The sequence below is a fragment of the Ornithodoros turicata genome, unplaced genomic scaffold (assembly GCF_037126465.1).
Source record: "Ornithodoros turicata isolate Travis unplaced genomic scaffold, ASM3712646v1 Chromosome42, whole genome shotgun sequence".
NCBI lineage: Eukaryota > Metazoa > Arthropoda > Arachnida > Ixodida > Argasidae > Ornithodoros > Ornithodoros turicata.
In genome coordinates this window covers 490,050-508,051 of record NW_026999372.1, presented here as the reverse complement: position 1 = coordinate 508,051, position 18,002 = coordinate 490,050, and the positions used below count along the sequence as shown (strand labels likewise).

Genomic DNA, 18,002 nt, shown 5'->3' with positions numbered 1-18,002 from the left:
AGGCGCATCCTATTCTGAGCTTATAGTACGCATCAGTGGGATCAAAATACGCTCCGCCTCTTGTTTACAATCAGGGGCAAAAAGGCCGTCGTTCGGGATGATGGTTAGCTAGGAGCGTGCTATGTGGTGAAGCTCATGTTTAACAAGTGCATGCAGAATCCAAATAACGTGTGATTTGCATTACATGTGTCCGCATATCATATCCTTCGTTTGCAGGCCCTTTTGCAGCAACGTGCGACTCCTCAACAATATCCGAGGCCAACACTGACTGCTACAAAAGATTTGAAATGGAACACGGCGGCATTCCCCGAAAACCAAATGATCCAATTGAGCCAACTGGGAATATAAGATTACTCTGTTGGTGAGTGGTATTTCGTGTGCACGACGTGGTTGCACGGCGGTGCCATCAGAAAAAAAGCGCACACCCACACCCCAATCCACATCTGTAGAAACGGCCTTAGTAATGGAAATCTGATATTTCTACGACCTTGCGTCACAAGTACTGAAGTGCGTAACTGAAGAAGAGGCAACGCTAGTGCAGCGTCAGAATAAATGAATGAATGCCGTGCTAATGTTGAGTCACAATAAGGGAAAAGTCGCGCTAATGCAAATGTAGCACCCCAAGACGGGAACCATATTCTGTACCGTGCTTCATCTGTCCAGCGTTCATCAATTTAAGTACACCCGACTGAATGCCATGTCAGGCTGCAATTTCCATCAGATGTTCCCTGTCATTTAACAAGTTTTTCCATGCCATGTTTTCCAGTATGTTAAAATACAACAAGTATTGCGTTCCGAAACTCATAGAAGACAAAGGATGCCACCCCGCTGCTGCTCTACAGTCTGCGACGGAGATAGAGACCAGATTGAAAAATTGTCCAACACCCAACCCGTTATGTGAGTATAACAGCGGAAAGAGTTCTGACCGCATAATGCATCCTAATGGCATCCTCTGACGGCATAATGCAACCTGAAAACGTTACCATTTTACCGCCCTCGTTGACTAAAGTGGTAACGTGGTCCGTAGTTACCTCATACCAAGGTTTCGGCTACAAATCCGACACAGAACGCCGGCAGCAATTTCGTGACAGTTTACAATTTGTTCCGAGAGGCTGCATTAAGCGAAGCACGTTAAACACACTGCGTTGTGCTCTCATATCTTAAAGTGCGACGAACGCACGTTACAGAACTCTCAGGTGGGCAAACTTATTCCGCACACCGACCACTGAGGCGTTCGCTCATGATCATAGTAGACTCGTGACGCAAAGACACTTGGACCAAAACCACGCAATTCTCCAATGTTTCGTGTCTGATACATATTTTATCTTTCGGCATATTTCACATTGATCGTTATACAGGGTGTTCAAAATTGAGCTTTCACTAGCACTTTATAAATAGGCGAACAAAAGAAAACTGGTGATATTTTTTTCTGTTCCTTGAGTAAGAAACAGGTGCTACATAATCAGCACCGCCTGTTTCTTACACAAGTAGCGTAAAGTTATCATCCGGTTTCCTGTCATCGCTGTGTTTGCGTAGCGCTCGTGAAAGCTTAATTCTGAACACTCTGTATAAAATATTTTGCCATATATCGGCGATTTTTGGTCGTGTTTCACGTCATATTTCGGCACCACTTGAACCATTTTTAACATTTATCGATCCCAGTATCTTTGCCTCCGCTCGCGTAATTTCGAAACGGAGGTCATGGTGGTAAAACTTGCGGTCAAACTACATAAGCGCGTGCTTCTGGCCTATTTCGAGGTACGCAATCAGCGAATTGGCAAAGCACCGCTAGCACCCAGCACAACTTCTGAAAGCGGAACGTGCGACAAAGACTCGGCGACTTGAAGTTCTGCTTTAGAAAAAAAATAAAGGAAATCAAATTATTGCGGTATGTGGGCACCGCCCTCTGCAAGGCAACGATATCGCTTTGCAAGCATTCTTGTAATATGCACTTTGCATGAACTCCCGGGCCTCAGTTTTCATTTTCAACATGGACTCAGTATGGATTAAATTCGAAAAAAATGTACCTTCAGGGCAGCCAAATAGGCCCGTGACACGAAATATTTGAAACCTGCGATAAGGATCTACTGGACCCCTATACAGGGTGTTCCAAATTAAGCTTTCACGAGCGCTACGCAAACACAGCGATGACGGGAAACTGGATGATAACTTTACGCTACTTGTGAAAGGAGCAGCTGCTGCTGATTATGTAGCACCTGTTTCTTACTCAAGGAACAGAGAAAATAGCACCAGTTTTCTTTTGTTCGCCTGTTTATAAAGTGCTAGTGAAAGCTTAATTTTGAACACCCTGTATATGCTTTGTAGCCTCTTGCACCACATTGCATTTGTTAAATAAACGTGAAATCTGATAAAGTTCCTTCTCCGGTATTCAGTCCTGGTGGCGCACATTCAACGTAACAAGAGTGACAGCTGGGGTCCGATCTTCCACTTGTCGTTATCTCATAACGCGCGTTATATGCATCACTTCTGCCCGTGACTCGACACCAGCTCTTGCGCGAGGCTCGTGAACGAGTCGTTCAGGCTAACGAAACGAGCTTTATGCATGGTTTTCTGTGATCACAATCTGTACCCCTCGGGAAACTCTTGTGTTGAGACGACATCGCCCTGAGCAGGCTGCCGACAAGGCCGCATTTTCTCCGACCGAAAGGATTGTTCTATTTGTTTCGATAGCTCGCATTCCCGTGCTCTCATATGTGCCCATTCCATTCCAATGCCCGTTCTCATGCTCGCTGTATACCGCTGTATAGCTCGCTAGTCGTGTAAAAATAATGAACAAGAACGTATATCAGTGAAAGTACGAACGTCGACGAATAAGCAAAACTTTTAAATCATATTCATGCCCTGGCGATTGTGCCGGGTGAGAATGGCCTTAAGTATGACACGAGAAGTAGTGTTTGCTCAGTTGTAGGGCATATGGGAGTCCGAGGCCAGAAAGGGAAGATGTAGTGGCATCAGTAGTATTAGACGGAGGAGTAGGTTGCCCTTTCTCCTCAGCATTAACACTTATTTGATTACTTCTACGTACGTTTCTGTTTCAAGCATCGAAGTACAACACGCAGCCGTTACTGTCAGGCTTCACAAACTGCGCACTTAAAATAAATTTGTAGTGTGGTAAAACGTTTTTGTAGTCAGCTTGAACACTATTGCAGGCGAATGTTAAGAATTCAAGAGAATCTACCTCAAGAAATGTACCGAGTGCTTTGCTCTTCACATTCAAAACAACATCGACACTATGCAGCAACATACTCTAAGAAGAAATAATTCAAAAACTACTATAGTAATCTAATAATATAGGCATCGCCTTAGATGTTCATTAGAACGCCCGTAGCTACCAAGACGGTGCGAATTACTGTCATAAGTCCTCACAAACATTGTGAACAGCGCTTTTTGGCGTGCGAAACTACTAAAGTCTGCCTCGTCCAGTTGAAAGGCATCCTGAAGCCATCGAGTCCATTCCCGATCGAAAAATCCATCAGGGTCAGTCCTAACGGAACCATTAGACCAATAGGCCAGAAACAGAAACACAAATGTAAAGAAAGAAAAGCGCTCTCCAGAACTGAAGGCGCAAACGCTTACTTAGGGTGGCAGTGTCCATCTCCGTCGATGCATGGGCATCAAAGTGGAAGTGAATGCAGGTAGCACAAACACTATACGTATAACTTGTATTCCGTGATTTGGAGAATGCGAGTGTTGTTTGCTGTCGCGATTAAAAATAAGGTGTGAGATGTCTAAATTTACTTGATTTTCTCACACAAGCAACATTGAAGTGAGGAATGGCTTGGGGTATTAACTCAAGACTAACACAACATATGTGTTTCTTACTGCTTTGGTTGAGACATCCTGTAGGTCCATCGAAAATGGAACTTCCGCAGTGCAATCCCGAGTTCCTTTCTCTATCGCAACACTCCATGCCATTAGAGAATTCCGTCAGGACTAGGAACATTTTGAAACTGCCGACACGCGATATCGGGCAGATATACAGAAAGGGGCGTCCACCTGTGACGCTCCCAGTCGTTTATGGATGCCTAGGTACTGGCGCATAGCACGTGGCCTTCTATAGGCCGCGAGCTTCACGCAATGCTGAATCGTCTTTACACGCTAGGGCGTTCACACCTTGAGCCTCTGGGCGCTGATCAGTTTTAGGGAAGTTTTATGGGCTTCACGTATCGTCCCGAACCATATTTAAGTGAATCCTGAAGCAATATTAGAATATTTCCAGTGCAGCGAATCAGATGGCATAAAACATTAGTAGCTTGACTGTCAGTGGTCTATCGGCCTGTCAGGACAATGGGAGCTGCCATATTGAATACTCTAACAAAGTCGGCTACAGCGATGCTCATTTCTTACGACAGCTAGAAGTTTCGATACAGGAGAACTTTTCAGGCTTATTTGTTGCAGTTATGTCCTTTACGGGGTCTTGCTATTCTTCGATTCGTGCTAAAATGTCGCTGGTTCCTCTAATGATAACGGAATTGCGGCAGGTCAAGTAGAAAACACAATGCTTGATAGGAAGGGATGGCTCTTCATTAACGCTAGGTGCTTTCAAGTTACTGCAGGCAGTGTGTGTCGCTGATGTGTATGTCTGTCACCATCACCAAAGTGTTCCGCTCCTTTGTACTCTAGGAGGGAGTTAGAAATTTTTGGTCCATACACTGTTGGGATCCCAAAGAAGACTGCTGAGGGATGTTTGGCATTGGCAGTTCCGTGGGACTGCCTGGGTCCTTCAGCAAGTTGGGCATAGCACCTGTTCTTCGTTTTTATGGCGATGCAGTGTTGGTTTCGTAATGCTATACAACGTGGATCAATAAGATCCGAAGAAATGAAAAAAAAAATAAACAAGAGAGAAGTAATAGCAGTGGTGGGCATTGTACCATGTTTTCTTATTACACGGGCTCCCCTTTGACATTATTGGAAATATTGGGCAAAATGGGCTTGCCAATATGGGGAGACCATATTGGTCCAATATCAATCCTGGTTGCACTCCCATACTGGATATGTATTGGTAATCCTGGTTTTCCATACGGGTCCAATAATGGACTAAAGAGTGAACCTAGTGCAGGGATCACAGGAAGTGTTCTCTGAATAATGTAAAAAATAAAGAAAAGAAACCCTGGCCTAGGCATAACTAGAGAGACGACCATGTGACTCAAACTTGCACATACAATTAAACATGACTGGCAAGAAAAATTGGACTAAGGTAGTGCTGCAAGATGAGTCAGAAATTAGGAACTGAATATAGATTTTTTTGTTTCGTGTATTTTCCTTAAAAACACCCATAGGCACGTTCTGACATGTACTGGGCTTGTGATCTAGAAATCAGAACGGACGTAATAGGTTCTAAAGTAAACACAGAACAAGAAATTTAAAAACAAAGCGTGGGGCAAGATAAGACACGCCGTTGTAATGAACTATACAAATTAGATCTAATTCAAGCACCTACACGGCCCCCTTGAACACACACCCCGTACATCACGAGCCATAAAACCAGACAGAACCTGGTGGCATTTCCCTCCACCGTCCTTTGCAAACGAGGCACCGCCAGTCTGATGTGTTGCTGGCGGCTCGCTTTTGAGTGCACTTCAGCTTTGCTGCAAACATTCTAGGGCACAGGAAAATTATAGTCAGTATGCAAAAGAGGAATGTCTGAGTAACCAGCATAAAGCCACGTAATAGTAAATTAAAATTGCGTTACGTCTAAATTACGTTGAGTTGTCATGTCTTACCCAGTGGACACCACCGGGTGCTTTCATATTTCAGTTAAACACCGGATAACCGAGAGTACCCATATTTTGCATATATCTAGTTGAATGAATAAAGTAATAGGATTTGGACTTACATTGACAGAATAAACTTGCGATACGCTGATGCGCAGACGACAAGCAAAGGGACTACAGAAAATCGCACCTTTTTTTTCTCGGTCTTTACATTCCAGGCAAAAGTAAACGATTTTGTTTTCTCTTCAACGCAAATACCAATCCGGACAATTCTCGCGTGCAATAAAGCGGACATGCATAGCCACCTATGAGGAAAGTTTGAAGCGCATGGGGCAACGCGTCTCTGAGAGAGGCGGCGTCGAGCAAAAAAATGTTGCATATTGCCCGGTGTATTATCTTGCCCCACATTACCCTAACTGGAAAGAAAAACACCGGCCAACCTGAGACGAAGGCAACCATGTCAAGCGAAAGTAATGCAGTTAGATCTCAAAAGGTATCTTAGGCTGGGAGAATAGGGGCACCGAAACGAGAGTGTTGTTTCCCCATTCCGATCATTGATTTCTGTTATGACTGCATCAGTCACACAAGGCAAGGAGGAAATACTAATTCTTGACGTGCCCGTGAGACGTCCGTCATGAGTGGGACTTGCGTTGTAAAGAATATAAGAACCAGCTGCGCGTCCCACTCCAGGTCGCTCGCCCTAGAGATGTCCAATGCGTTTTGTGCGCGCTATGGGGTTGACATGGACGCCATGTGCACGTAGCGTTTTCATGCGGGAAGAAAAGTTCCCACGAGTTTCGCCCTTTGGACCTTGGAGCAGACAGATGTAGTTTTTCAGGTATTCTAAGCGTGTCATTCGTGTGCAGCACTCGCTTCTTGTCTATGCTGTTTGTATTGTCTTCGGTTTTAGCACTTTTGGTTTGCGATGTACCACCAAGAGATGATATATATATACTCGTCGCGGACCAATATACTTGACGTCTGACGTACCAAGACTGAGAAGGAATGTGCATATGCTTGCGAGATCAGGGACCAGAAAGGGACTATATGGGCGGGGAGGTACTGGACGAGCGACTCCACGCAGTGGTATTTTCAGACACGAAATATCCTCGCGTTGGCTCCTGATTCACGGAAGTTTCCCTTTGACCAGCTCCCACCTGACGCAGAGTACTTCGTTCTATATACTACTAAGCCAATTTTGTAGAATCCTCAAACAAATTTGGATACCGAAGCAATTGGAAGTCTAAGAGGGCCACTGGTATTTGGGGCAGAGAACAGTCCAGGGAGAAGTCTCTTCTTAAATTCCTGACGAATGTTTGTTGGGGCACTCTGCTTATACCACATACTTCGTTATCAGGCGTCCCTCCACGACAGTGCAAGCAAGGCTTACCCGACGCCAAATTCATTTGCGAGTACAGATATAAAAAGGAACATGGAACCATAGCTCCAAAGCGTCGTGCAGACCTGCAACCGAGAGATCAGGGCCGAGACAAGGTGCACAAAAAACGTTGCTGGTAAGCGCTTTCCCGTTGAAGTTGCGCAGCCGCATTATGACATTGAATATGTGGATGAAAGCTGCTCTCATCCCGTTCCACTCACTGCTAGAGTACGTCTTCCTAAAGTATTTCCTGTGCGTTGCGCTATAGCTGATGTTTGAATGAACGAGTAACTGAGAAGCACGAGCGATAATGAGGGGGGGAGGGGGCATGTCTGTGAGAGTTTCCGGCCTCAGCGTTTCCGGAGGCACTGTAACAAGACATACGACACCGGAGAAACGGAGAAGACATAAACACGCAGCAATAAAAGTTTTCTCAAACAGAGCGAAGCCCTCCTTAGCAGGCGGCAGAGCTGAAATAGTTAGGTCTGTGGCACACGCTGAAATTACTTTTGTGCTTCATCAGCGGTTTGAGCGGATCACGAGGATATCAGGCTTTAATATAGCAATTGCAATGTGCTCCTTCAAGTTACTGTCAATGTTCGAGCCAATGTTAATTAGTCCCCTAATTTGGGAAAAAATACGGTTTCCTAGTAGCACCCTTGCCGAGTAATCCAATGAAAAAACTTAATGCTTCCTAAGCCAACTCCCCCTGTTAAGAAAATGCGTTGGGCTAAAAAGAAACACCCTGTATATTCATAAACCTCTGAAGCGGGGGAATAATCGAGGTGTTCTGCGCGTTTACCACGTATGGTTGTTTCAATAGTTTTCTTGAAGATTGTTCGACAAGCGCCCTTTGTTTGCACAAAATACCGGTTTCACTGAAAAGGGATCTACGGTTGTTTCAGTCACAGAGATGCAGAAGGTGTGGGTTCGAGTCCTACAGCTGCCTAACCTTTCAGTGACTTTCATCTTTCACCTTTCATGCAGGATAAGCTCGCTGGGAACATGGCTTTTTTCAGTGCTGGTGTTTACGGAGATGGTCATTCGGACACCGTCCCTTCTAGCCTAAATAACACAAACCACGCACAAACGGGATACCATAATCAACGAAAATGGTTACATAAGACAAGCGGTTTGCGCTAATTTACAGTAGAGACATGTAAAACTGAAGAAAACAGTTTGCTCAACTTTAAAAACACTCGAGAACACAATCTTGAAGTCCAAATATAGAATGACTGAAAATTCAATCTACCGGCAAGGAAGTAAAGAAAGTTCCTCAGGAAGAGTTCAGAGACTGTTTTTCTGGGAATCGTACTGATCATTGGCATGATATTCAAAGGGTTATGGTTGACGCGTTAAAGGTTCATGCGAATTGAGGGCACGGGGGAAGAAAATATCCATTCAGTCTTCTACGAGCGAGGTCAATGGGCCAGCGTGGGGCGAGGGGGATTACCTCCACTGTGATGTCCCCATATTTAGATCGTAAGATCCTCGCTCTAGCGTACTGAAACAAAAGCTCATACACTGGTTTGACAGACTACAACCAACGTAATACAACACGTGGATACTGATGCGTTATGGACAGATATTCATGAACATATCTTTTGTGCAAACATAGGGCCGCTCGAGGGGACCCCCAAAAAGAAAAAAAAAACACGTGACAATTGTGCAAGCAGTACCCCTCTTATTCGTCTTCGCCCGCTTCGGAGGTTTTTCAATATATACGGGTTCGTCGTCAATTAACCTTTTTGCTGTGTGAGAGAAAACTTTTCTGTGTGTCTATGTCTACTCTATATCTCAGACTCCTGTCACTGTCGTGCACCAGATAGTCACCGCCCTTCTACTTCTTTCCGGCGCAATAATTTATAAGAAAGCCACTCTTATGTGGTACTAACGTAATATCGCTAACCGGAAATCCCATGAGTCGGGGCTGGAAACCTGGCGCCACACACACTAACATTACCGTGAATTATCACGTTTTACGTTTAACGTAGTCAATGCAGAGAGAGAGAAAGAGAGAGACGATTTTTTTCACATCTCCCGCGCAGCGCGCCTTCTTGCTTATTCTAAGAGGCCCAATCAATGGCCATGTGACAATTTCTTAGCCCTCACTACGTTAGAATATCTGCAATTTACCTCGTCTTTGCATGCAACTCTTTCCAGTCTAATGCAATACAACAAGGATTGTGTTCCGAAAATACTCCAAGAAGAGTTCGTATGTAGTGATCCAGATTTTCTTGAGGTGTTCTTCGAGCAAATACGAACTGAGTGTGGAACATCCAAGTGGGACTGTACAGGTGGGTGTTATTGAAAGTGACGTTCTGGATAGAGATGCGAAGCCCCGGGAAAAACGAAAAATTTTGAGGAATAAACCGTTTTTTTTTTTGTATTTTCCTCGTCTCTGGAAAAATAGCCCAGAATTTCTCGGCGACAAAATTGAAAAATGTGAATGTTCGTCCCTCTGATGGGTTCCTGCCCGCCAACAATGCCTTAGGCACCTCTAATCCGCCAACAACCACCAACTTAGTGCTCCTTCTGGCCGCTTCAAGCGATCGCCATCGCGATCGCATAATGCCGGAGTTCTAGTCGGAGTGCACACGATGTTCTAATTACCTATCGCTGTCCCATGGGATGATCTGCTCAGCATTTATGCCAAGAGGATGAGCAGTAGCTCATTGTATGCTGTGCTTTGGACGGCAATGCTTCGACTCAGCAGTAACCGCGTTTCTTTCCATATTTAAAAAGTATTCTGGAAAAAAAAACAGAAAAATCAAAATCCTTTCTTTTTTCTTCGAGCGCTTGAAAATGTCCGAAAATTTTACATCTCTTGTTCTGCAGCAACCAGTTAGGAGTCCGCAAAGAGATCACAGAACATCTTCTGGGCGTAATACAAAAAAGTGCGAAACTGAACACAACTAGGGGGATGAACGACTCAAACCAGCAGAAGTTTAATTTCCACGAGACAACTCACGTGCCTAACAGGGTTACTGGTAGGAAAAAGAGGAGGAAAAGGAATTAAACGGACCACCCTAAGACAGGAAGGAACCAGGACAAGCGAATGTAGGACAGTTAGGTCACAGAAGGCATCTTAGGCTGCTGGACCAGGCACACACACGCGAGACTTTTGCCCCATTCCGACCAGTGATTGCTCATGACGGCCGCTCGAGGCAAAGAAATATTAATTCTCGAGTTGTCTAGGCGACATCCGTTGTTGCTGGAGCACGTATTATAAAAATTTTAAACGTAGACAGTGTTAAAAAAAGAACTGGTACCCGTTGCACGCCGGATCTCTTGCTCTATAGACGTCCCGTGCGTTTCGGGCGATCGCAAACGCCACAGTCATGACCATGACGTCGTCAAGGGCCCACGACTGTGCGGCGTTTTGGTGCGGGAAGAAAAGGCCCACGCGTTTCGGCCTTTGGAGTTTGGAGCAGAGGGATGTAGTTTCCGAGGTCTTGTTAGCGTGTGGCTCCCGTGTAAAAAAAAAAGTTGTTAGGTTCGCTAGCTGTCTCTGCTGCTTGTATTGTTATCTTCGGTGTTAGCACTCTTACATGGCGATGCCCCACTAGCATAAGATACACGCTCTTCGCCAATTCCAATCGACTCCTGATGTTCCAAGATTGAGAACGAATGCCAATATACTCGAGAGAACAGGGAAGTGAACGGGGGGACGATATCTCCTCCTACTGGTCCCAGATCTACGGAAGCTTCCCTTTGACCAGCCCCCAGTTGACGTAAGGTCCACAAAGAATTTTAGAAAAACCTGCGAGGAAGAGGGCCACTGATGTTTGGGACAGAGAACGGTCTAGGAAGAACAGTCTCTTCTTACATTCCTGACGCGTGTTTGTTGGGGGACTCTGCTTATACCACATATTTCGTTTTCAGGCGTCCCTGCACCACAGTGCGATGACGAACAACTATCCAACGCGAGGAAAATTTGCGATTACAAATACGCGGATGAGCACGGAACCATAGCTCCAAAACATCGTGCAGCCCTACAACCTAGGGATATGAGCCCTGCTGAGGTGCACAGACTACGATGCTGGTAAGCGCTGTTCCACGTGCAAGCGGACGTTAAGGTTGCGCAGCCGCGTTGTGATAATGAATATATAGGGATCAAAGCTGCTCTCACACCGTTCCACTCACTGCGAGAGCGCGTTGCACTACACCTCGTATTTGAATGAACGACTGGTAACCGAGAAACTTGAGAAGACAATGGGAGGCATGAATGGGACTGAGCTTTTCCCAATGGTGCATGAGAGACGCAGGCGACACACAAACACGCAGGCACTTTTCTCAAACATGTCAAGGATTAATACGTGACAAACAAGTAAAAGGACTGCTTACGCAATTACTACGTATGGTTATCGCCATAGTATCCCTGAGAATTGTCCGCAAAGGGGCTCTCTCTTTGTAGAAAATACGGGTTTCACAGAAAAGAGGTTTAGAATTGTTGCATTCACTGAGATGCAGGACAAGTTCACTAGGCTTCTGTCGGTGTTAAGCTGCTGATTACGAATACGGTCATTAAGATACCGTCCCTTCTAACCCATATAACAGAAGCCACGCTCAAACAAACTACAATAGACAACGCATTGGTTACAGGAGACAAGCGTGTCGCGCTGATTTGCAGCATGAAAAAGTGAAGAAAACTATGGAGTTTGCTCAAAACATTGGAGAACACAATATTCATGTCCAAATGTAGAAGGATAGAAACTGAAGCGAACCGGAATGGAAGCATGAAGGATGATGCCTCGCATAATGATGTGCTGATATGTCGAAGAGGGACTGTCCTACTTGTCAGCGTCCTCATAATTGACACGATATTTAAGCGACTACGGACGACGCGAAAGGTTCATGCGTGTTGTAGGTCCATAGCCATGGGGGAATAAAAACGACCATTCAATCACTTCCCCACAAACGCACAGGGTCAATCGATTCCTCACAGTGTCATCGTGTTCTCGTCCTTCGATATGTATCCCAGAACATCCCGAGGATGACACTCGCGGATTGTTCGTGAAGAGTCATCAGGTACGTCCTGTGGCTGTTCCCTGGGGAGCTAGCAGGATGAGAAATATTGTTTCTTCAATTTACCTACCAAAAAACCCGAAACATTGAGTAACACTATTATTTCGTTTTCTAGGCCAATCCTAGGGGCGAGTGTCCTGTGTAGAATTTATCTGCCTAAAAACGTTCTGTGAGACATTGGGAATTTATCACGGAAAAATATAGAAACATGAGAGAAACGATCCTGTCACACTGCTGACTGCTCACCTGACTTTCAAATGTCTTACCCGACTATATCAAGCCAGTGTCATTAAGAAACAGACTTTCCACCGAAGGGTAGTTAATGCTTCAAGCAATTCCTCGCTTGTGTATTGTTCGATCGTTTGCGTAATTGACTTCAACAGCGCACACTTCGCTTTGTGTCGGCGGCGAGCAGGACTCTCGAATTTACGGAAGGCTAACAAGCACAAACAATTGAGTAACAGTACCTGTAGTGTATGTGTTTTATCTTCAGAACGGAATTCTCATATACCTTCCGAAGTGGGGTTCTCGAACTTAGTGCTCCTCATGATTTTTCTCCGTATTTGATAATTGATATTTCTCTATGCTTTCTTTCGAAACCGCCGGGCTCGTTGCCCGTCATAGGATGTACAGGAAAGGAACAGGTAAATTGCGGCTGTTTACCAAAGTGAGTGGAATCAGTAAAACAGAACACATCGGGACAATTCGTGTAGTTTCGTATCATTTACCATTTTTGGTAAAGAAAAGGAAGAAGCAAATAAGGTGCAATTAAACGAAACTACATTACGTCTCTAATGTATCATCACACTGTCCTAAAGTTGTCATTAATCGAGTTCTGAGTACATCCTAAGTGCACCATATAGTGCCCCACAGTGACGATGAGGACGCATGAATTGAGGATCAGATTTGACTTTCTTGCGGGTGCCACCCCTGTTCATATATGGTTCTCTTAGAACATCCTTGGGATGAGAGTGTGTTCTTGGGTTTAGACCGAGATTAACGGGCAGCTTTGCTACGGTGTTTACGACATCACATCTATTATTATGTGACTGACGTCAACCAAAGCAATGAACACAGATAGTGAGGCATTATACGCACATATTCGTGAACTCTTATTTCGTGCAAAGAAAGGGCCGCTTGCTGGGACCCCCTCATGTAAACTGTTCACGCGGTAATGCAATCCTTCTCTTATTCATCTTCAGCCGCTTCGGAGGTATTTGAATAGATATGAGTTCGCCGTCTATTACACTTTGCTGTGCTTACGAAAAGACTATGTCCACTACCTGTCCCGGGTATTGCCCTCTCGCAATCATGCACCAGCTAGACACCGCCCTTCGACTCCTTTCCGGCACCATAATCGTTGAGAGATGCCCATTCCAGTGTCATACACACGGAACATTGTTCCACTGAAATCCCTCGAGTAGAATACTGCCACGACACGCACACTCTCCCTGAATTGTCACGGGCCCTGTTCTAAGAGAACCCATCAACGACCACGTGACAATTTAATAAACCTCAGTATGTCAAGCATTTCTAATTTATCTCCTATTTGCCAGTCTATTTTCGTTTTCCACCTCATTTTCAACCTTTTTTCCAGTCTAATGGAATACAGCAAGGATTGTGTTCCACGATTTCTGAAACATTACGGTTGCACTGATCCAGATTTTATTGAGACTTTCCTCGAGCAAGTACGCGATGAATGTGGAACTTCCAAGTGGAACTGTAAGTACAACAGCGAGAAGAATATCGTGGCATAATGCGCACTTCATGGCTTCATTGGCCACAGCCCGGTTGGTAACATCAGTGTTAAAGGAGCATGGAAAAGAAATTTCACTATATGAAAAAAGTTGGTTTTAGTTTGTCAAGCACATATGTAAAAATCATTCTCGTAAAATATTCATACCGAACAATATATTGTTACAGCAGAATTCAATTTATAGAATCGCTTCCGTGGCGGAGGCTTAGCGCGATCGTCTCACGAGCCACTTCCCATTGACTGTGACGTCAAACGATAAAAGTGCTCTCATTCGTAACGGAAAATTCGAGGGATGCTCCTCTTCGACAGCTATTCATTGTGTTCTGTTGGTTTAAAGCATGAAACAAAGGTGCAAACAAAGGATAAAGCAATACGCTCATGATAATTTATAACGAGAATGCGATCGTGTCTTATAGCCCTTTTTATCTTATCGTATGTACGTCTCTGTGTCACAAAGACTGCCGCTGGCTCACGTGAGGCGATAAGCAGGTTTCGGGCTGCTCACAAAGTAGTGCAACATGACGCGGCTCTTTTCATATTCGTCTCTGGAAAACAAGGCAAACAAAGTGCGCCCTTCGTGTCTGAAACTCTTTGAAATCGTTCAACGATCGCAGCTTTGACTGGTACTGCAGCTGGACACACTTCCTTCACCACATTCCCACCATATATTCACAAAAACGCGATTTAAGGAATGGGCGCCGCGATTAGTGCTGCCACCCCTGATCAGAATTTAACACGAAAAGCACAACATCGTATGAGACACTTAGCACACATGTCGTTAATGCCCCATAGCATCTTGTCGTTTTCATGCTAAATTCTCCACTAAACTAGTCTTGGTTAGATTTCCTGTAATCAGCTGCTTATGTCTTATTAATTTACTGATATCTGAATTATACATACATTCGTATGTTCTGTTTCAGGTGGGACTACACCGAAGTGCAACAAGGAAACAGTGACCGACGCCGACACTGAGTGCGGCACAAAATACACGCAGGAGCACGGCGTTAGTACTCTAAAACCCAATGAACAACCAGACAATGCAGACAAGAGCAACGAGATGCGCAAGCAACAGTGCTGGTATGTGGTTTTCTACTTGTGCGGTCCCGCAGTCATGATAAAAGAAGTGGACCAGTAGTCTCAAACAGAGTTCGAGGTAACGAGTTACAAGTAACTCGTTTGGTTTGAGGCATGGAATGCATCTAATGGCATCTTGGCATACATTTACTGGTACTAAGTTCCTTTCAGAGGAACTCGTTCCTTTTTCAGGTAACCTTGCCACAGTAGGCTAAGTTAAGTTCCAAGTTACTTTTAACTCGCTTTTCACTCACGTCCAGATACTTTTTTTGTTGCTTCCTCCCAGGTTACTTCATGGCATTGTTCGCCATGAAACGTGACATTCAATCAATGACAGTATTCTGTTCAGGAAGTAATAACCGCTGCCATTGAAATGAAGCTGAACCATTCTGCGGTTACAGGGAGTAAGATGCAAAACGTCCTGAGAAACGTCATCATGACATTGGTGGACAGACTGGAACCGAAACCAATCGGAAGGAGAGGGCTGGGTTCCACGGGTTGCGCTCCTCCGCAAGCAACTCGAGGTCTAACTCAGCTGCTCATGCGCGCTGCACGTGCGTAATGCGAAGTAACTTGGAATTAACTCTTTACGTAGCTCAGTAGCTGCGAGTTACGTTTCCGGCTGAAGAACCTCATTATTAACATAGTTACATTTTTCACACGGTAACTTAACTTGCAACGAGTTTTTTTTTCTTTTTTTTTTACGCGTAACTTCTCAATCTATGCTCTCAAACATCACACCAATAGTGGACCGATATTGTTTCAATATCGGAAACCAATCTTGCAAATATTGGGCCAATGTGGCAAATGCAACGTGGTCCCACATATTTCTACACACCTTAATCCGGCCTCTTTTCGCCAACGCACAACTGACGCTGATTTTCCCGTTACAGCGGATCAAAGGCTATGTCAGAGTTTGCATGCATTTGAGTGTCATCTTTTCCAGTTCCATGGAATACAGCAAGCACTGTGTTCCCGAAGTGCTAAAAAGGAAAGGATGCAGTGATGAGATTGTTGCATCTTTCATTGCACAGAGGAAGAAGCTGATGGCGGTAATGTGTGGAACGTCGATGGGGCACTGTGATTTCTACAAGAACAAGAGCACTGGGCATATAATACATCCCATACGGACTTTGTCAACATTCATCTTTGTGATGTCGGTGGGAACAAGCGGCTTTTACGGCCGGTTATGATATCTGCATGGTTAACTTACCATTATAAATTATCATTATCAGTTTTATTTTCTTGGTATTTTCAATAGTTGAGCATCGAGGCACAACGACAGGCAATAAATAGATGCTATGCGGCAATGCCTTCCCTCTCACTTATGGGGTGTTGGGAACTTCTTCCCATTATTTTTCTTTTTTTGAGGGGAGGGGATATGCAATGTCTAACGATCATTGTTATCGAAAATATACATGACTGACGTTCGGGAGCACGTGATCTAACGACGTGGCTCCAAGATCTGGGAAACACATGGCTGCGGCAAAGGCAGAGCGGGAAAGGTAATAGATTGAAGGACTCTTTGCATACAGTGGTATACTCATGACTAGACATACAGAACTTGCGGTGAGCACCCTGTAAGTGTGAACAATGAACAACCCTGTGAACAACGAGATACAAGCATCGCGGCTTGTCTCTTTGGAGACAAGCCGCGATGCTTGTAGGAGACTATGGGACACCACTGAGCAGCGCTCGTGTGACCCGTTCGACCCTCAAAGGCCTGTTGGAGCGAACTACGCGTTAGCCTCGAGAGCGTCAGAGGGATAAATTCTGAATTCCTCTCGAGGGCGACGAACTGGAGGGGGCATATGCAATGATGCTGAGCAAGATCCTTCCTGATCGACTACTGCTGGAACTAATGTGGGGGTGGTGTTCTGTGCAAATAACGAGCACGGGAATGATTTCGCCCCCTTATTTCCTCTTTCCTTGGAATACCAGACCCTCACAAATGCCGACGAAATGACAACATCTAAGACAGCCAAATATTCCGTTATGGAAGTCCCCCACCAAAGATGGGGGACTTCAACTCTGACGTCATTTATTTACAATTTTAGTAGTCCGCGCAACGGATGGATGGCGCTGACGGTCTTTATCGAAGCATCATACTGGAGACTCAGTGGCCCATGGGAGTTACGCTACCTGTTTTTGATTGTGGGTATCCGCCTCTGATTAACGGACGCATGTGCATCTTTCCTGGAGGGAAAGATAATGTTTGTGTGATAGGAGGAGACGCTCCTATTTCCGATACGTTATTTAAGCAACGGCAGAAGGCAGTTGGAGGCGGAACGTCGCTGCACTGCTTTGGAAAATGTAAGGAAATAAACCACTCTTCTCGTTGTTCAATTGCTCTGTTCGTGTTATTCGGGGTTACGGCGGATCGAATACGGGACCAATCCGGGTTTGTGGGCCGCGGTTCCCAGAAGATACACATTGCACGCAATATTCAGGCGAAAGCTGTATACGTACTAACAATCTTCGTAAAAAAATACCGGGAACAGTAATAAGACAAATTGCGAACATAATTACATTTGGTATTTGGTTCATATGGCACCGTACCGCGTTCAGTGCATTCTGAGTGAGGTTCGGGAGCTACAACCACGTAAATCGTAATCTCGTAACATCGTTGCTGGCACATTGATGACATAATTTGGACGTCCATTATGATCCACGTGCTGTCGTAGAGAATGTCTTCTCGATGTTTTCATGCCGCATCCACAAGATATATTCATGGACGTCTTCTTTGGAAAGTCACTGATCGTTTTAGCTGTGGAATTATGACAGGAATCTCGTAATGAAGGCGACGGAAACAACGCAACTTTCCACATACCACAGACAGCCGCAACTTTCAACCCTTTTACTAGGACATCACATCACTGGATACACCCAAAGCTGCATCCCTTCATGTGATGTCCCAGTAAAAGGGGTGAAAGCTGCGGCTGTCTGTGGTATGTGGTTGGATTATTTGTATTTCTCCTGCCTTCATTATCGGTTTGTACCAACTAGCCAACAGGTCTGACAGACTCATTTA

At 44.9% G+C, this 18,002-nt stretch overlaps 1 protein-coding gene across 1 annotated transcript; it reads left to right on the top strand.

The window, feature by feature from the left end:
- Positions 1–222: 222 nt before the first annotated feature.
- Positions 223–16,166, top strand: LOC135374066 (uncharacterized). Its single transcript, XM_064607066.1, has 8 exons — positions 223–361; positions 767–897; positions 7,093–7,249; positions 9,277–9,410; positions 10,999–11,158; positions 13,739–13,863; positions 14,818–14,974; positions 15,918–16,166. Exons 1-8 carry the CDS (start codon positions 288–290, stop codon positions 16,162–16,164), a joined length of 1,185 nt encoding a protein of 394 aa, XP_064463136.1. The 5' UTR covers positions 223–287; the 3' UTR covers positions 16,165–16,166.
- Positions 16,167–18,002: the final 1,836 nt, after the last annotated feature.

What these genes read in the sequence shown, in the direction of transcription:
- LOC135374066 (XM_064607066.1), top strand. Translation starts at nt 288, where the DNA reads ATGGAACACGGCGGCATTCCCCGAAAACCAAATGATCCAATTGAGCCA. An exon ending in AATATAAGATTACTCTGTTG is followed by an intron (nt 362 to 766) that starts GTGAGTGGTATT and finishes CATGTTTTCCAG; the next exon opens with TATGTTAAAATACAACAAGT. An exon ending in ATGCGCAAGCAACAGTGCTG is followed by an intron (nt 14,975 to 15,917) that starts GTATGTGGTTTT and finishes CATCTTTTCCAG; the next exon opens with TTCCATGGAATACAGCAAGC.